The following is a 20,196-nucleotide window of genomic DNA, read 5'->3' as shown; positions in this document are numbered from 1 at the left end:
TGAAAGCATTATGAACACTGTGTAGGGAGCTTGAGAGCTCCATCAGCTTAAGAAATAGGCTTTGAAATGTTTTTATTAGGCCTCTGGGAGCTGTATGGAAAACCCTCTAGACAGCTTGGTGAAACACCGATAATTAGCTTGTGGGGTTTTTTTAATCCAACGTATAATTGTTTTGTCTTGTGGTATTTTAGAACTAGAGGGTCTTATTTTCCTGTTACTCCTGACAGGAGGATTGTCATTGTGCATAATTAACAATTTCCTTTTGGGGGAAAGGGGTGGGGGGGAATGAGGTGTTTCGTGCATTGTTTTAGAAGTTGCTTTACTGGAGTGGGGCTGTGTTAGGGACTTCTTAAGAAATGGTTTGTTTGGAATGTGCTGTGATTTTTCAGCTATAATGTGGACTCCAGGAAGGATCCCTTCTAGTAAAGGTGTAAAAATTTGAAGCTGCCTTCCAGTGCTGGTGATGTCAGCGAAGGAACACTACACACACCCTCAAGGCTTAATTGTGATAATAGCTTGTTTTCTTCTCTTTCTATCTTTGTAGGCTTATGAAAGAAGGTTTCCTACATGCCCTCTGATTCCTATGTTTGTAGCCAGTGACACAGTAAACGAATACAAGAGCGAGGATGAAGCCATCCATGTGATTGAACGGCGCTGCAAGCTAGATATAGACGCACCACGACTGTTGAAAAAGGTGATTAGATTTGAAGTGCCAGTTTTACATTTTTGGATGTTGTTTCACAGGAATGTTGTATCTTAACAGAATCTATGGTATCTTCCTCAGATTGCAGGAGTGGATTACGTCTACTTTGTCCAGAAGAACTCTCTGAACAGACGAGAAAGGACTTTGCATATAGAAGCCTACAATGAAACCTTCTCTAATAGAGTCATTATTAACGAACACTGCTGTTACACAGTGAGTAACAGGCTCTTGATGGTGCCACAGATGGAATTAAGTCAGTGTTTAGATTTCAAAACTCAAACAGAAGTTGGGTTGTTCTTGGCTTTTGCCTTGCAAGAAAAAATAACCAACACAGCGCCATGAGTGATAATTGTTGTTAGCGTTAAATGTAACACGCTTGCTTGAAGAACTGAAACAAGTTTGGCACCCTCTTGCTTGAGCATCTTCTCAGATAGCAGAACACAACATAATTTGCGGTGCTTGACAGCTCTGTTTAAGCAAATCTGTGGTCTGTAATAGCAGTGTGGGGCTCGTCGAGGCTGATGATACCCTGACAGAACTGTTAAAGGAAAGTTCAGCATAGCTTATTTGCCTTCTGCTCAGCTCAAATGTTTGTTGTCAGCAGTGTTTTAACCTAGCTCTTTCCATCGTGGCTGTTTTCGGTCTTCAGTGCAGATGTTTTCTGATACAAAGGAGTTTGGTGGTGTGCTTACTGCAATGTTCTGGTTGTGGCTTTTCATAGTGTCTTAGCCCGTACCCATAGGCTGATGCAGCACACGTTCATAGAAGTAAAACTTTGAATGGATTTTAAAGGTCAGATGCAAGTTAGCAAATGTAACCCACTTATTAGCGCTGTAGCATTCTTTTTTAGCACAGCTAATAACTTAAGTGTTTCCTATTGTCTGCAGAACCGTGGGTGAAAGGTCACTAGAATTCAAACCCATTTGATGCTAATAGCCTATTTTTTTATTATTATTTCTGCAATTATTTCAAAGGCACATTCAAAAATACTCTTCCACCTGTAATTTTTCTGTGAAAGATGCATTTGAACAGGGGAAATGTGGCACAAAAAAGTGCATGTGGTAAATATGTACAAAACATGATGCTTCTCCTTGGCCTAACTCTACTTGATCAAGAAACTAGTAGTGGTAGGTAAATACAAAACCAGAAACTTTTTTAAGAATAAATTATTTTTAAAAATCCTTTTTTAAAAATTAAAATAAATTACTTTGATCGAAATAATGGAAGGACAGAAAGATTCTTAAACGTTATTGTTATGGTTTGTGTTTATTTAATTGGTACAAGCTATTTGTGTACCTCCGATTCCCCAGTGCAGAAGAAACAAAGGAGGGGAGTTGTTTGCTTTGTTTTTCCTGTAGTTGTCTTGTTATAAAGTATTAAAGCTGTTCTAGGCAGTTCTAGCATGTTGTGAGGTGGAGGGGGAACCTTAGGGTGCCAGGACAGCTGCATACTCAGAAATCCAGCGTGCCATGATGTTTCTTTATAACAGTGAGTTCTGAGCCCGGACCGGATTGCTATGTAAGTTATGAGGAAAGTTGGGAGTGCTCTAAATTTAAAAAGGCAAGAAAGTAGTAAAGGCCTCCCTGATAGTTTATTCAGCTGTGAAACAAATGAGAAGTTTACAGTTCTTCCGTAGCATTGTCACAGCAGGACAAAGTTAAATGATTTTCTGTCTACAAAATACCGAGGTACTTAGTAGGTTAAAGAGGGAACGACCCGTTGTGGTATGTCAGTTGCAAACATGTCTAGACTGCAGTGCTGGAGAAGTACGTACACTGTACTCGCTGCACTCTTGAAGCTAGCTGGCCATGGTCTATCACTCCAACCTGCAGCAGCAGAAAGTTCACTGTGGAACTCTGTTCCACTGATACACTACAGTTGCAGCCCGTATCTACAATGAGATACTGTTAATTGTGTAAATGTGCAAGTCCTTCGTGCACTAGTATTTTCCAGCGCTCCCCTTGCTGGTTAAGACAATGTGCTGTGCTAGCCATGGGGCTACAGGAGGGCTTCTCAGCTTTTTGTTCTTTAGTGTTGGCTTTTCTGATCTGTGTTTTGTAAATAAAGCAAAAGGCTGCAAATTCTTCTTGCATGTGTTTGGTTATATGAACCTGAAAAAGAAGAGACAGTCATTTCAAATACTTTGAGGAAAAAGAATACCAAATACTAAGTTGTATGATCTCCTTTTAACTAATAGGTTCATCCAGACAACGAAGACTGGACCTGTTTTGAACAGTCAGCAAGTCTGGATATAAAATCTTTTTTTGGTTTTGAAAGCACAGTGGAAAAGATTGCCATGAAGCAGTACACCAGCAATATTAAAAAGGTGAGCTTGCAGTTGTGAAGGAGGTGCCTGGCTCTAAGTTACCAAAAGATAATGTAGCTGCTGCTAAGTAACAGGCTGCTGTGGTCAAAAAGCTGGGCTGTTTACTCTTTAGCCTAGGGCAGTACGTGTGTGCGAGTCTGTATTTGGAAGTGGAATCTTTAGAGATGCCTGGCTGCTAAATGTGTTTCGAGCCCAATCTTTTCAGTGTCTAAATGAGTATTTTTTAGTAGCTGAAATAAACTCTTCTTTTTGAAGGGAAAGGAAATAATAGAGTACTACCTGAAGCAGCTGGAGGAAGAAGGAATAACCTTTGTTCCTCGTTGGACTCCCCCCGTTGCATGTAAATTGGAGAGCAGCACGTCCCACACAAGACGGCCAGTTTCACCTGCTATTAATATACCAGACTCTGCCACAAAGGAGGGCTTGAACAATAAGGAGATCCTCAACACCTCAAGCAGCCCCTCCGAGCCTACAGCAGGAACACCCGATGGTATGGTTGTTTGCCTTGTTTTAGTGGGATTCTTTGTAATGTAGAGGCTCTTAGTGCAGTGCTGCTTCACCTGGGCAGCTGAAAGCTGAAAAAAAAACACGTCAGCTACTTGTTTGGTAACATATAAAGTTATTGCTTGCGAAGCAGTGACCTGTGAGAGAGCTTGAATAGCTGTTGTCAGCTGGTCTTTTTAGCGAGTGAAGTTCAGAGGAGTGGAGAAACTTTTCTCTTTGCTGTTCATTAGGTTGCAAATCAGTAGCCTGTTTCTTGCCCAGAAACTCAGGGGTGGGTGTAACTATAGTAATAATGGGGAGGGAATGGCTGAAGCTTCCCTGGTCACAGTCTTCTGATGTTATCTTCTTTCCCCTGTCAGTAAGGGAATTTGGAAAAATTCTTGTACTGGAAGATTTAGGTCAAAGCTTCTTTAAGTATTTCCAGAAGAAGCATGCCCTATACTTGCTGTGAATAGACAAATGTGAAAATGCTCTTGCAAATGTCTGGTTTTACTCCTTTCTTAGTTGCAGAACGAAAATTAATCTTCGCAGTTTCACATTAAGATAGCTGTGTATGTTGCTTTGCTCATCTTTTCACTGATTCAAAGAAACCTTATTCAGCTCTGCACAGAACTTCTCTGCCTCAGATATCAGCATATAAAATTATTTGCTGCTTTGACTTGGTCACTTCAGGACCACTCTAATCACATGTTCATCTCCTTTTTTAGACAAGCTAGATGCAGACTACATCAAGCGGTATCTGGGTGACTTGACCCCAATGCAGGAAAGCTGCCTCATTCGACTGAGACAGTGGCTTCAGGAGACACACAAGGGCAAGGTAAGCTACTGTTGGCCTCTTGTGGCTCTATCTCAGTACGTGAGATTCAAGGTGGACCTTATAAAACACCATGCCAAACCTCACGTGGCTAACTAGTTGTGGTAAGTGGCGTTCCATACTCAGAACAAAGTACCTAAACTAAGTCTTTACAGTGGTAATTGAATTTTATTGCTATAGTCCATCTGACTTTGCGTGCTGAGGTGCTTAAATGATTATTGTGACTGCCTCCTATAATGTCAAGAATCCAGCACAGGGGAATACCATCAGTTTTACAGGTCTTCCTCATTCTAGAACAACCTTATTTTTACATCTGTTTGTTTTGGCCAAACATATTCATATATCTATATGTGCAAGGGAAGCAACATGGCCTGTTAAAACACTGAGAGCAAGTCTGAGGGTTTTCCAGTGGCTTGTGATTTGATCATGTCTCAGTTTCCAGGCCTTCCTGTTACATAGCAATGAAATACAGTCTGTGTTTCATCCCTAGATTCATTTAAATTGGGCTGAATTAGTATGGTCACACAAGTGTAAATCATTGTTAGAGTTTCTGGAATCTTTATATCCCTCAAATGAAGGTAGTTGCGATATGTGACAGGGTTTATGTTTTTATTGCAAGAAAGACTGATTTTCCTGAGTAACTTCCAGTGTTATATACCATCCTCTTGTGTTGGCACTAGGCTACGCCTTTTTCAGCTTCTATTGTTCATTCTTTTCACCTTGTTTCAAACCTTGAATACAAAGTTGTGTTGTTTGTTTTTTGTTTTGTTTTTGTTTTTAATAGATCCCAAAGGATGAGCACATTTTAAGATTCCTGCGTGCCCGGGACTTCAACATTGATAAAGCAAGAGAGATCCTTTGCCAGTCTTTGACATGGCGCAAGCAGCACCAGGTAGACTATATTTTAGACACTTGGAATCCTCCTCAAGTACTCCAGGATTACTATGCAGGAGGCTGGCATCACCATGACAAAGGTATGCTCTATCCTGTGGATACTGAACAGCCTTTTCATGTTCTGAATTAAAGGTGCTGGTTGTTCCTCTGTTAGCTAGAGCTGGCTAGAAAGCTGGCTAGAAGTTCTCAGTTATTGTGCACTAAACACATTAAAATTGATGTTGCCAGCTCCTTAGTTGGTGGCAGCATAGTTTTAGGTCCTAATCTGTCTGACAAATACCAGCATATTTAACTCTGTGAAGAGCTCTGCTATGCCAGTAGCTTTAAAAAGTTGCACTTCTATACCACTCTAAGATGCTTAGAAGGGTGTTATGCAAATACTGACTCTTCCCTTCCAGTGATTAAAAGATATTTGTAAATAAGTTGGGTAAGTCTGCTGATGTCATAAGTGAATACGTATTTGTCATTACAATCAGCTTAATGATGAGAAGTGCCAGAAGACCAAATAGAGCAGGTTTATTTAAGAAGGGAAGAAGCTTTAGTTAAATTCCCTTCATATGGTGAGGCACGGCCAGATCTTTAAAACATGGATGAGTGTGCCTGATAAGCTCCCCTGTCCCTCAGCTTGCTTTATCGTGCAGTGGTCTTGTTGCTAATACATGCACAGAAATGAAACATTTTGGAATTCACTGCTTGAGGCAAGCTGGGCTCTTTAGATACGGAAATGGTCTCTTACTGTGAGCTATCTGTGTTCTGATTTAGTCCGTTCCCCACTAGGCACCATTGTTTCTGCGAGCTCTTCCTGTTACAAGGAAGAGGACGGGAAGCTGGCTGCGCTAGTGGCCAGGAGACAGGGAGGGCACAGCAGAAGTTTAATCGCTGTAACGCTGACAAGCTTGAATGGCTCTTCCTGTTGCTGGGTTTGACTGAGAAAGTGGAAAATAACAATATGATTGTAAAGACTGTAGGGAAAAGGATTGTGAATACTTTCTCCCTTTCTGCCCGTTCCTTGTCCTTACTTTCCAAAGACGACTTCTGTCAGTAGCACGTAGCAGGTTCCTGCCAGTGAGTAGAAGGGTGCAGAATGCAACAGAAAGTCATTTAATGTTTTTCTGGGAAGTTCTTCAGTCTTATTGTGAGCTTCATGTGCTCCTCTCTTCCCCCACAGTTCCTTTGGTCTCTTCTGTGCCATGCCCTCAAGTAAAGCAGTTGTCACTAGTGGAAGCAGAGAATTTCAAAACCGAACAATTCTCTATAATTTAAATTTTTGCAGTGGGTAGGTTCTTTTTTTAAACCCTCTATTCCAGTATTGCTCCTTTCATAAGCTCCTTTCCTCCCACATAAGCAAAATGTGCCAAACTGAAGCTGGCTGAATTTTGTATAGATTTTAGCACTAAAGCAAAGGCAGCAGTGGTATAAAGTGTGCTGTCTCAAATGAGCTGTTAATGCAAAAGAATAAAAGTTGTTATTTTGGCTTGCAGTTAGCATGGTTTTCTTTATATCCGAGTGGCTTTTAGTTTGTCAAGAGTGCTTCAGTCAAACGGTTATTTTAAATCACAAAGCCCAAATGAAAATAAAATATACAGTGAAAATGCAGCACTGTCAATTGAGACTTTCCTTCATGTGTCATTTGAGTGGAGGAGGGTTAATGAACTATTTGGTTTTGCATGGGTGTGCATCTGTGAGGGAGGGAGACCCGCAATGAACTTTAATAGCACTTTTTGTTCAGTGTTTCAGACGCTAAACAATACATTCCAAGATAAGAGTGTGCTGATGTTAAAATAATATTGTCTTTTAGACCATCTGATAAAATACAAAAGACTCCATGAACTTGCATGAGGGTAGTGTCCTTGCGAAATAAATAACCTTGTTTGACTCTGCAAATCTTTTTTTTTATTTTTAAATAGTGGATCCCGACAGTTTCTTTCCTTGTCTCCCAAAGGACTCGAGGATAATTTGCTATCTCTCTTTGCAGTTCTTGGAGGGAAGTGAAGCTAAACAGACATCAGAACTGCAGAAGACATTTTATTTTATTTTTGTGTTTTAGCATATTAAGTTTTATAAGATGATAATTATTTAGCTTGTGTGCTAGAACAGGTGGAGCAAAGCTTAACAAATACATCACAGCTTTGGGAGGAAGATGGAAACTATTTCAGACAACTAGCTTCTATTATGAAGAACCAGAAATGCAAGCTTTTGTTCCCAGATTCACCTAATGCAGTTGTTAAGCTTGATGCCTTTGTATCCTGGGTCAGTGTCAGGATACCCTGGTGTGTGGCAAGAGTACTGTGGAAAGGCAAGTCTTTGAATGCAGAGGGTCATCTGAAGCTGATATCTGGAGCAGAGTCTGTTCTCACCAGACTTAAACTGCATAAGTGAAGCTGCAGGCTGTGTGCCAGTTCCGCATAATATGTAATGACATAGCTGAAAGGTGTGACTTCAGCAAATACCGCAGAAAGTCTGGGGGTTAATGCTTTGTTTCATTAACTCTCAGCATTTAGTGTAGCTACTTGCCCAAAAAGGGCCCTGTAAACTATCCTGAGCTTTCATCCTTTGTTGCAACTCTTTAGTTACGCTAATAGACTGAAGTTGTTCCTTTATCTTAGCTGTGCTGGAAGGTAAGCATAGTCCTGTGTCTTTAATTGTGTGTACCAAGATCTATAACTGTACTTGTTGAAGTCCTTTGGACTTTCCTTGTAGATAGGGTAGCTATTTTTGCATCAAGACGTCTCCATTTAACTTTTGCAGTTCACATACAGGTAATCTTGTGGTGTAGCTGGACAAGGTAAAGATTATATTGCCATCTGTTCCAGTTACTCCCTCTTTCACCTGTACAGCAGAGTTTGAACTGACTATGATTTGTTTCCATTTGGATTTTTAGCATAAAGCAAGTTCACTCAATTTTATTAATTATTGTAAAAATAAGGGTTATGTTGATTTTTTTTTGTTTTGTTATTCAGATGGTCGCCCGCTGTATGTGCTGAGATTGGGACAGATGGATACCAAAGGCTTAGTGCGAGCTCTTGGGGAAGAGGCCTTGCTTCGATACGTAAGTATTTTTGGAGCCAGCAAGTTGCTAACAATGTGATATTTTCATTTAGAAATTTCCTTCTCTGCCAGAACATTCATCACACTGGATATTTTGATGTACTCTATGGCCGTCTGTTTTCGGTTTGAATACATCTGAAAGCTCCTGGTAGCTGGTCTTCTGCATTCTTTCCAACTGCAAACTGATGGTGGAAAGGCGTAGTTCTTGGCAGCTCCTGTCGTTGTTGGTTAGCATTTTCACAGATTCTTCTGCAGTTTGTGCACTGCTTTGAACTTAAGTCTCTGCATTTGTGCAGGAGAGAAGGTGCCATGTTCAGATTTTTCAAGCCTGTGTACCAAGGATAAAGATAATTTATTTTTAAAGAAAAAGTACTTTCTTGCAATGTTGCCTTCTCTAAAGGCAGCACTCAGACTGTTATTGTGGATCTGCTCAGTTTCCAAGCAGAAAGCTGGCAGAATTCCAGGTTTTCAATATTTTTTTTTCCTCCAAGTAATGACAGTCGTGGCCGTAGTAACTACTAGAAGCAGGGGTTGAATTCTACTTTTTCTCTTCCAGTAGTTTTTCGAGGCACATATTAAGTTTTACTTGTTTGCCCTAGTTTTGTTTCAAGGTTACTTTCTTTGACTGAAAGGGACTTTAATTTCTGAGTAAATAGGAAATCAAAGCTTAAAGGGACAGAAGTGTAGGGAGGTTTCTTGTCTGTATCATTCCTGGGTCTCAGTTTTCAAGAGGATCTTGTTTACGTGTTCCAGGTTTTAAGGAAAGGCATATTTATTTTTCAGCAAGATCAACTGATGGGGTAAATATAGTGATTTCTAGTTCATTCTTTGGAAAAATCCGATGCCAAGTTATCGGATAGAGCACTCTATTCAAGTAGGATGAGGGATCTTAGATTTTTTTTTTTTATTCTGTATAATCTTTCTGAAAAATCAGTCATTGTAAGTCTCTCGTAATACTTTTTTCACTTTGAGCTTGTAGTTTTAATTAGGCTTCAGTTAAGAACGTTTTTTTCTTTATCCTACCTACTGAGTTTTAGATTCTTCTCTCAGCAGCGTGTTTTCTTGGGCAGGTTCTTTCCATAAATGAAGAAGGACTGAGGCGATGTGAAGAGAACACAAAAGTATTTGGCAGACCAATCAGGTAAAATACGTCAATTAGATCTCTTCAAGGATTACCAGGTGTCACTGTGGTGGGAGGGTAGGGGGTGGACAGGACAAAACATCGTGCAATATCACCCTGCTGAGGCCAATTTATTAAATAGACTGAGCAAAGGGTAGGGTGTGCATCTCACATGCAGATATAATCACAGTTACAGTTAACTGAGACCTACCCCAATTACCACTTGAGTGAATTGGCATGGTCAAGCCTGAGGGAAACACAACACATGCTCCAGCAGTCATGCCCATAATGGTTCTACATGAAGTATTCTGTTTCTGCACACTGTTGGAAGTCTGCAAAGCAATGCAGCCCACTCCCCATCTCTGATTCTGGGGAATTTTATAGCCTAGATGTTGGTACAGGCTGCCAGTAAGGTCAGGCTGTGATAATATCACGGTGTAACCTTTCCAGTAGTTTCAGGTATTGTTTTCGTGTCACTTTTTGATCCATGGTCCATACCAAGGATCATTACTCTCAATTCTTGTTTGCATTCTTCTGTCAGCCACGATTCATTATATGCAGTTATTCAACTATTGATCAAGGTAAGGTTGTGAGGCTCTAGTGAAACCTGCAATTTAGTTTTCCACATGCTTGCATGACTTCATGTAAAGTTGAGCCAAAAATGGCTTGCTATCCCATCTTTAAGTCATTTTAGGGGTCACTTAGGAGAGCAGTAACTGCAAAGTGGATTTAAGGGTGTGGAATGAATGCAGGACTTGGCCCTGAAATGAAACTGTGTTTCTTGAACTCTTTTCAATTTCTGACTCTCTCCCTTAATTTGTAAAGGTTCAGGGATGCATGGTATGTCTGCTTATCTTTTCTTGCTAAAGAACTTGCTGTGCTAGCTCTCAGTGAGAAATAAAATCCAAGAGGTAGGTTTCATGCGTATGACTATGGACTTGTGCTGTCTACTGAATCTTCATTTGTAGAAGCAGTCCTGAAGGACTACATATTAAATGTTTAAAGTGAAACGAAGAAGTGCTTGCTGTTTCATAGAAACCTTGTGCATCATTTCATGGATGCTGTCTGGTGCAGCACAGCTGTAAATCTTGAGTCCGTGCCCAGGGTGAGATGGAGCTTGGAAAATAACTAAAGCATATGCTGAATCTTGGTATTTAGTATTAAGAACACATCTGTTCCTATGGAAAAAGCTACCCATCCTGAGATCTGATAACAGAATTAGCCTTGAGTTGTAATGGCACTCCTACTGTACTGTCTTAGTAGGAAATCAACACCCAGAATGTTAGATTATGTCATAGCAGCATGGCCACTTAGTTGATTTCCCAATAAAAGCAATGGTTTAACATTTGGGCTGACTGTTGACAGCATTGCGTATTGGCTTCGTGTTAGCCTTCACCTGGAATTTGAAATGTCTGGGGAGATGTGCATGATGTGCAAAGTGATCATTGCACATACTCTATAAGCATGGTTGGCATGCTGTACAACATTTCCATCCTAAGAATTTAAAACTCCAGTGTGAACGGTTAGTACAAAACACAGAGGTAAACTAGAGGAAATTAAAGTATACGGTGGGGTCCACACATTTCAAATCACTGGATATGTGCATAAGACAGGAGAATTTTGATGCCACTGAGATTTTTTTTCCCTTTTCATCTCTCTGGAATTTAGCTCTTGGACCTGTCTAGTAGATCTAGAAGGCTTGAACATGCGGCATTTATGGCGACCTGGTGTGAAAGCATTGCTGAGAATCATTGAGGTGGTTGAAGCTAATTACCCTGAGACTTTGGGTCGTCTTCTTATCCTGAGAGCGCCTCGAGTATTTCCAGTTCTTTGGACACTGGTATGTTTGTAATTCAAGGTCTTTCACAGCTCTCTCAGTACACTGCTACACACTTGTAGTTCGTAAAAGCACTTCAGAAATCAGACTTTATAAGCAGGAAATGTTAATGTTTGGATATGTATCTTTTGTGGGATTCCTGGAATGGATTTAAAAACCCTACCTAAGAACTTGCTTATATAGTCAATTAATTTAGCTTCTTTATAATGTGAATTTTGTATAACAAGGATGGTAACACTTAATACAAACTGATCCTTCAAAATTTACTCAAGAAAAATTTGGGAACCTGATCTATTGTTTTTTTTTTTTCTTTGTTTATAGGTTAGTCCATTCATTGATGACAACACTAGAAAGAAATTCCTTATTTATGCTGGAAATGACTACCAGGGTCCTGGGGGACTGCTGGATTACATTGATAAAGAAATTATCCCTGATTTCCTTGGTGGAGAGTGCATGGTATGAATTTAAATTAGTGCATATAGCAACTTATTTGTGGATTTTATTTTTTTCCCCTCACTCCTCTGAACAAAGAAGCCTAGAAGCACAGAATGATACCTAGCAAAGACTGGGGTGCAGTCTTTTCTCTGCTATGTTTAATTTTGGGGGGAGCTATGACGCAGGATTCCAGGGTTGGCATTTTCTTCTGGATGCACTTTCAAAGGAGAAATACAGTACTACTTTTACAGCAATTCTCAAATAACTAGCAAAATAGCTAGGCACAGTTAAAATGCACAGTGTCCGTTACCTGTCAAGTTAAAGCACATATGGTAGCACAGCAGTGAGCAAGGATTGTGTTCTTGATGCATTGTGTGATCGTAGAGCGGACCTTATGGATGACCCAGGTTGAAAAGCTTGGTGTACGGTGTTTCAGTGTTTTCAGCAATCTCAGGGTGGCAGGAGGTTTTAGGCAGATTGAAGAATATAAACTGCTGTCTAAAAACCCCTGACTATTAAATATGCTACAAGTTTCCAAAATATTTTAAATCTTTGCCTTCATTTTTAAAGTATCTCCAATAATCCACAAACCATAAATCCATAAATGTAACTTTTAAACTCTTCAGTTTTGATGCTTGTATTCTTGTTCTGTTGCTGTTGGTTCTGGTCAGAATTCAAAGGGAAGTCTTTGAAGAGGAGAACTGAATTATGAGCTTAGAGTCACAGCGGGTGACTAAACCATTGTGTTATCACAGTTCTCAAGCTTAGCATTTGTTGTGTGATACATAGGTGCCTGGAGCTCGGCGTGGTTCTGTTGTTTGCATCTTTCTGAAGGCATAAGATGCAGTATTAGATCCATCTTTCATTGCCTCTTTTTCATGGCAGCAAGATGAAAGGTTAGCAATATCCAATATGCTGGACCGTACCGTTTGATGGTCTGCCCCACCCCCTGATTTCAAATGCTCTGGACATTCAGAAGCATCAGTGTTAAATTATCTTCACCGGTCTGATAGACCAGCAAGATCTCTGTTGTCAGCATCAGTGACCATGTGATACCAGTGATTCAGCATGTCAGAATGATACTGCTTGTCCCTGTAAGAGCTGTTTATTCTTATTCTCACTTAACTATGCATCTATAGTGGCCTTAACTGTCCAAGAAAAGTTGATGGTCAAAAAAGATTCCCATGTACATGATCCCACTTGAAAGTATCTCATTCTGACTACCAGGCTTCATTGGCCACCGTCACCACCAACTAATCAGAAGAGTGTGTGACCTAAAAGAACTTACTGATACCATGAGGAGCCTGAGGAAACAAGTGGCACATCTGCTAGTAGGGTTTAACAGACAGCTGGGACTCACACGTGTGATACATTGGGATCTGTGTTGCCCACAACAAACTGAAACGTTAGTTTTACTGTGTTGTACTGTACAATCCCTTGTCATGTACCTTAATAGCTGCATCCTGCCTAGACTATAGGCATCTGTCAAATCCATCAATTTAACATCTCAATGGTAAAAAAAAGGTTTTTTCCCTTTGTGATGTTTCTGACAATGCAGACTTGCTGGTGCGACTGAGGTGTAGAAACGCAACTTAGTCATTTTCTGGAGCTTCCATTACAGTGACGCTTAGATTTTATTTTATTTTTTTAACTCAGCTGTGTTAAAACACGGTCACTTCAGGCTTGCTTTTTAAGCCCCTGTTACATTTTCTACATTAATTTCTGTACTATTCTTGAAAACGTATCTAGTTCTGTTCAAATCCAGCCTCATTATAATGGAGTACTGCTAGATGTTTTAGGATAGACCATGCGTTTATCTTCAGTGGGCTGCTTTATACAGCAGCAGTAACTTTCAACTGAGAGAGTTTGTACCGTCTAATTCAGAGCTTGAGAAGCTGGCAAAATCCACTGCTTAAGTAAGCAAAAGTGAACGTTACCAGAAAGCAAATTGCTACAATACTTCCTGCTGGTCACAGACAATAACAGGGTCTTTTTCTTCTCTTCTTTACTTCTGGATGTTTGAACAAAACTGATTTCTCAAAGGTCCTTTCAGTTCTCTTATGTACTTCAGTTCTTCTGCCCCAAATTTCTGCTGCCCCAAACACTTCTGTGGAACCTATTCCTGTAGACAGTTGTTGAACTTCATTGCTGGAGACTTCTTAAAAAAAATAAAAAGAAGTTTGCTTAGGGAAGTTGTGTAACCAGTTCCAGTACTCAGCTGAAGACAGCTGTAGCTTGAAAACTGTTAACTTCCTCACTGCAATATCCTTTCACCTGTTCGGGAACTTACCATATCTCCCCTCCATCTTAAGTCCTTGAATTTAGCTACCCCATTTCCTTTAGGTCTCTGTAGGCGATGTTTTTTAGACTTTGAGTCACTATTGCCACTCTTCTCATGATCCTTAAGTTGCTCGTGTCTGTCTTCAGTATAGGGCATAGCATTTGCACAGTCATTTTCTGCAATAGTGGCTCTTGTGTAGATCTTGTGTAGAGAAGATCTGTTCCTCTGGTGTCTGGGTCTGCAAACTCATGCAAACTAGATCACTTATTTTAGCAGCTTACGTAAAATACATATATGTGATGCACAAGCTGTAAAATTGCTTTCAAATTCTGTTCGTTATCTCATTCTTCAAAATACTTGCTGACTGTTTTTGTTTCTGCAACTAGCAGGCAGTATGATGGTGAGTGGATGTACAGAGGGGATACTTTTTAATGACTATTTATGCTTTCAGTGCGAAGTACCAGAGGGTGGGCTGGTTCCCAAGTCCCTCTACCGGACAGCAGAAGAGTTGGAAAATGAAGACATAAAGCTCTGGACTGAAACAATCTACCAGTCTGCAAGTGTCTTCAAAGGAGCTCCGCATGAGGTATGATTACAGCCCTACCCTTCTTTTCTTTCATCTCAACCCTCTGCTTTGGAGTCTGTCTATTGGTCTGAAAATGGTTTAGAAGTTGATTGTTCAGTTGCTCTGCTTTCAGCTTGTTCTTTTATAGTTCTGGTACGTAACGATGCTTTAACAGCTGAAGTTTCTGACCATTTCTCTGGTATCATCTCGTCGCCCTTTAGAGAATATCATTGATTAGAAGGACATAGACTTCAGGGGAATGAATAACAAAGACAAATGATATTCTCAGAAGCAACTTGAGACCTTCTGAAGGTCATGTGTTAAAATAAGGACACTCCATCAGGAGAAAAGTGATTTAGAATGATTTAGAAAAGGTATTTAGAATGCCTTTTAATAGTCTAAATTAAGACCAGTAATACAAAGTTCTGTTCGTTTCTGGTAAGAGTTTCTGTCTTCAGTGAGCAAACTGCTGTTGTCTAATACAACTTCTCTCCTGTTTCAGGTTCTCATTCAGATTGTGGATGCTTCATCGGTGATCACATGGGATTTTGATGTGTGCAAAGGCGACATTGTTTTTAACATCTTTCATTCCAAGAGAGCCCCACAGCCTCCTAAAAAGGACTCTCTGGGAGCTCACAGTATTACATCTCCTGGTGGGAACAATGTCCAGTTGATAGACAAAGTCTGGCAATTGGGGCGTGATTACAGTATGGTGGAGTCTCCTCTTATCTGCAAAGAAGGGGAAAGCGTGCAGGTAAGCCCGCCAGATCCTTGTGCGGGAGCAGATGGAAGCCAGCTCCAAAACTAGACGTTCTAATTCACAAATGTTATTGATGACTGAGTGGTGATTCAGCTCCGGATTGTCTGCTTGCTTTTGGCCGACATTTCAGCTTCTGTTCCTGGCTGCACGCTTCATGGAAAGGGGACAGTATTTACTTGGGATCTGATGCGAGGGGAGGTTGCATCAGTCTGGTGGTGATAGGGAAGCTACCTGGAACACAGTGCACGTGCAGAAAGTAGCAAGACATGCTATTTTCTGAAACAGTCTGTGTTTGAAGAATATCATAGTGTCTTACCTCAGTAAGGAGAGAAGTCTGGAATTTAAGACTGAGCTCTGTGTGTGTCTGTAACAGGCACGTTAGGGATGTCCCTATGGCCAAGAGTCCTAAAAAGTTGTGTTTTTTTATGGCATTTGCAACTTCATGGTTAATTATGAAATATACTATTACATGCAGCATGTTTACAATCACACTCTGCCACTGCTATTCTCTTTGACTTGAAATAAGAGTTGAACAGCCTTTGATAAAGGTACTCCTCTAAGTGATCTAGTTGGAAGAGTTAAACTTCAGAAATATGGGCAGTGACTTTTTGAACTGCTCTTTCTCTGAAGCAGGACTCTTGACTGCTCTATTCACAGTCTCAAAGGTCAGCCATTGATGAAAATAAATGGGAGAAAAGGTTATTGTTTTAAACAAGAACTTTGTACTTTCAGTGTCCATAAATCCTAGCCCCTTGACACTGGAAAAAAGGAGGAGGAACCTGTGGTGTTCTGTTACAACTTTTATAAGTATGTTGTGTGGGGAAAGCCCAGCTGAACAGCACTGCCAGTTGGCTGATGAGCTCTAATACTGCTATTGAGGAAAAAAACTGAGCGTATAGGCAGTGTTTCTAAGCATGGAAAAGAAATTTCGACTCTACAAATCTTTGTGTTAACAAAGTTTATTTTCGATTTTGGCTGTGGCTGCATCTAGGGATCGCATGTGACCAGGTGGCCTGGCTTCTATATTCTCCAGTGGAAATTTCATAGCATGCCTGCCTGTGCTACAACCAACCTGCCTCGTGTGGATGATGTACTAGCATCTCTACAGGTCTCCTCTCACAAATGTAAAGTGATGTACTATACAGAAGTAATAGGATCTGAAGATTTCAGGTATGTCTTGCCAAGGGATCATAAAGGTCAGCCAGTGTAGAAGAACCTTTCTGATACAGGCTCTCCCTTGCTACACTTAGAATATCAAGCTAGCATCAAGTTCACTTAAATACAAGTAAATTGTAAGGACTCGTACTTTTTAATGGAGTGTCATTAGTATATAAAGAAAGCTAGATAACTATTTGTAGGCCTCAAAAAAAAAGTCCAACCAGTATTGGCAATGGGGGTGACTAATGTCAAAAAGGGGTTAATTAGTTATCTCATTCTAATCATCATTGGTTACTTTGCTCTTCTTTGAAAGTACTGTGCGGGTTGTAGGGCTTGGCAGGTCATCATGCAGAAATGGATGCAACTTAAAATGGAAATGAGTCAGTTCAGTTGTCTGCCAATTGATATACCTACTGAAACTCAGTCTATTTGAATAGCACATGGTTTTTGCAAGAAGGTTTTCTGGTGTCCCCATTATCTTATGTGGTAATGCAGGAAAGCATGTAAACCAAAGTTGTTATTTGCTTGTTTTTCAGTATGCAAAGAAATACTATGTCTATACAATGCAGAAATCAAAGTCATTGTGTATTCTGAAGTGTAAAACTACTTTGTTTTTTATTGCAGAGGATCTATGACCAGCCTTGAATCAAGCCACAGTGGATTCTCCCAGCTCAGTGCTGCCACCACCTCTTCCAGCCAGTCCCATTCCAGCTCCATGATTTCCAGGTAGTGCCACAACAGATGAAAAGCAAATGGATGAGATGGCTGGACCCTCGTCTGTGGCAGCTGACTGCAATACAAGTGGCAATTGTGCAAAAAAAAGCAAACAAAAAAAAAACCTACCCCACAGAAAGCCTTTTATAGATAGTAAAGTAGCTGTTCAAATTTTAAACTTAGTGTTTTTGGTCCTTGTTAGATCCAACAGCTTGTCTCTTAACTCTAACCCTTTTTCCTAACTCAGCCATAAATATTTTTGCAAGTGTGCTTGCACAAATCCTAACTCTGAACACAAGGGCTCTCTTGGAAGGAAAAATTATCTGTACATCAGTTAAGATAATTTTTTTAATTGTGTAAATGTTTAAAAAAAAAAAAGCAAAAAAGAGAAAAACCCTACCAAAAATTCTCCATAGTGCATTAGAAATCAACTGCAAGTCTCCTGTCAGGACATTCCTTGCCATCTCATGAAATCCCCTGTGATCTTCCAGTGCTGCAAACTGTTCTCCCATTGCCACTGAGCGATGTCCGAGACAAAGAAAAGCAGTTGCTAGATACTTGACTTTGTGAGTCCATTTTTTTCAAGGCATGCCCACAGAGTTGTGGACAGGCTGTAAACACTAATACCTTTTGTATGAGCACATTTTTGGGGAATTTGAGCTCTGGGTATTGATGGGTTAAAGCAATTCATTCTTTCCTTGGATTTGCGCTTGAAGCACTGTGGAGAAAGAGGCAGAGAGCAGGCTCTCCCTCACTGATCCCAAATTGGCCTGAGGATTTGTTCCCAGTTCTGTGCTGAAGCTTCACTCCACTTTCTTAGTACACTCCCCATGAATTGATCTTACTGCAACTTTGTTCTTATCAGGAATTTCTGCAGAGTTTAAGCTTGCTTCTTAAATCAGTCAAGAGGAGGTATGGCTTACATCCTTCCGGTGCACTTTTCAATCCCGCTTGCCTCCTATCCTTCTCTGTGTGTGTCAGAAATAGAGCACTTTAGTTCTAAGCAGCGGAAGCTTTAAAGTAGGCAGGGTGCATGGGATCTTCACTCTAAGTGATACAGTAGAAGACACTCAAAGTGGTGCCTGCTCAACGATTTTCACCATTGCTACTGCGAGTGATGAATTGCCATGTTGGATTTTGTCCCTATTCTACCCGGGCCCAAGCAATCCTACTTGAACTCTTTTTGTTGAAGTTGGTTCAGGTATTCTTCCACTTTGGGCCCTCTCTCCCAAGCACAGCAAAAGGCACAGAAGACTGAAGTGCTGAGCAAGGGGCTGTCAGCAGACAGCTACAAACCATACCTGGTAGTGGAGCCAAGATTTCAGTGTGGAATGCAGCAGGATTTGCGTTGTTTAGACCCTGCCTGGTCTGTCCGTTTTAGAGCTAAACTATCCATCTGGGCAAAAAGGAGCTTCTCTGCTGTGAAGTCCTTGCTAGAAAGCTGGACGGCCTCTATTAACTCTTGAGGAGTTAGCACTGTCATGGTTAAGTGGTAGAGGAGCTTGCTAAGGTCTTGCTCTTTCAAAACAGAACTCGCTTAAGATACTGGATATCCTGCCTGAGGAAAGCTGGTTCAGTATAATTTTTATTTCTATTTTTTTTTATAACTGCAAAGCTTCTGAGAGGCAGGTTACTAATTTCTAACTAGAAGCACCTCGCCTGCAGACCAGTTCTGGCTGCGGAACCTGGCAGACAGAGCTGACAAAGAAGTATTTTAGAAACAGATTCAGAGGTGTTGAGAGGCCAGTCTCCTTACACTGAACCGAGATGGTCAATTTTGTCCCTTTTGGACTTAGAAGTTGAAGATGGAGGTTAGACTGTCACCGAGTCTGCCAAAGTGTGCTGTTGTGTGGGACAGGCCACCGCTTCGGTGTCAGACAGCTCCCACCCAGTGTCTGCACAGCAGACAGAACAGCATGCTGTGGTTCTGTTCGTAGGAGCTGTCTGTCTAGGAGGAACACAGCTTGCTGAAGAGGTGGTTTGATGCTTGATGTGCAGGAGCCAGAATTCCCAGGCTGAGGGAAGCGAGTGCAGCAGGTGGCACTGTGAGGCTAACAAAGACACTCACAGCTCTCTGCAAGTGGCACTTTCCATTTACCAGGCTGTGAGGGTTGAAGATGGTCCCCTTTCTTTTTCTTTCTTTCTTTCTTTCTTTCTTTCTTTCTTTCTTTCTTTCCTTTCTCTCTCTCTCTCTCTCTCTCTCTCTCTCTCTCAGATGGCGATTTTGCTGACAACTGTAAGGAAACTGCTTCACTCAACACTCCATATCTCTCCAGAGGTGTCTGGCTTTGTAGACCTTTTTGAGTTGCAGTCACTTTCCAAGTCTGAAGATCTGTTTTGTTTTTCACTTGAGCTGGCTCAAAAGTGGCACTTCGGGTTTTTCCAGCTGTAAATCTTAACACTCCTTTTAGAGCTCAAAGCACATGACAGCACAAATAGCTGGGGGGGGATAAAATTCCAGAAAACCAGTAGTTTATCCTCCTCTAAGCAAAGTGCTCTGGCAATATGACTTGATCATTACAGTCTGACTAATTAATTTCCCATATCCTGGTCTTTTCTTGTGTGATATTATTGTTCTTCTTACTTCTCTCAGCCAACGAGTTCTGTTGGCTTTTTTCCTGTTACCAGTGTCCTTCTGCACTTACCTGTCTGTACTCATGAACTGCATATCAAATTCTGTAAATGTTTTGTATACATAATACCTCATTCTTGGTAATAAAACACAGATAGTCTTTAAAAGATTTTTTTATTGTTATCAATAATAAATGTGAACTGTTTGGAAAAAGGGGTCAGGCTCTTTATTCCATTCAGCTGGATGCAAAGCTTCCTGGTCGTTCCATGTGCTGTTACGGGAGACGGGAGGCTCTCTGCGTCTGTGGTGCAGCTTCAGCAAAGCAGCCTGTCTTTGTTGGGAATAGAAACCTGAGAAGTAAAAGGAAATGCGGTTTTAGGGGGAAAACTGCTCCTGTTGGGCACTTCCTTGTCACGTTACAACAAAACCTTATCATCCCCACAGTGCACATGTACACAGGTGCAC

At 40.8% G+C, this 20,196-nt stretch overlaps 1 protein-coding gene across 1 annotated transcript in view; it reads left to right on the top strand.

The window, feature by feature from the left end:
* SEC14L1 (SEC14 like lipid binding 1) overlaps window positions 1-19,944 on the top strand; it is a 44,048-nt gene extending 24,104 nt beyond the window's left edge. The window contains exons 3-16 of the mRNA XM_035570559.2: window positions 545-694; window positions 785-916; window positions 2,901-3,029; window positions 3,285-3,519; window positions 4,241-4,350; window positions 5,132-5,321; window positions 8,202-8,290; window positions 9,360-9,430; window positions 11,078-11,249; window positions 11,568-11,702; window positions 14,414-14,548; window positions 15,030-15,281; window positions 16,279-16,457; window positions 17,070-19,944. Of these exons, the coding sequence (XP_035426452.1) occupies window positions 545-694; window positions 785-916; window positions 2,901-3,029; window positions 3,285-3,519; window positions 4,241-4,350; window positions 5,132-5,321; window positions 8,202-8,290; window positions 9,360-9,430; window positions 11,078-11,249; window positions 11,568-11,702; window positions 14,414-14,548; window positions 15,030-15,281; window positions 16,279-16,457; window positions 17,070-17,175 (2,085 nt within the window). The 3' untranslated portion in view covers window positions 17,176-19,944. The remainder of the gene's footprint in view (window positions 1-544; window positions 695-784; window positions 917-2,900; window positions 3,030-3,284; window positions 3,520-4,240; window positions 4,351-5,131; window positions 5,322-8,201; window positions 8,291-9,359; window positions 9,431-11,077; window positions 11,250-11,567; window positions 11,703-14,413; window positions 14,549-15,029; window positions 15,282-16,278; window positions 16,458-17,069) is intronic.
* Window positions 19,945-20,196: the final 252 nt, after the last annotated feature.

The sequence above is a fragment of the Cygnus atratus genome, chromosome 18 (assembly GCF_013377495.2).
Source record: "Cygnus atratus isolate AKBS03 ecotype Queensland, Australia chromosome 18, CAtr_DNAZoo_HiC_assembly, whole genome shotgun sequence".
NCBI classification, from domain to species: Eukaryota; Metazoa; Chordata; class Aves; order Anseriformes; family Anatidae; genus Cygnus; species Cygnus atratus.
This window is presented reverse-complemented; position numbering and strand designations above follow the sequence as displayed.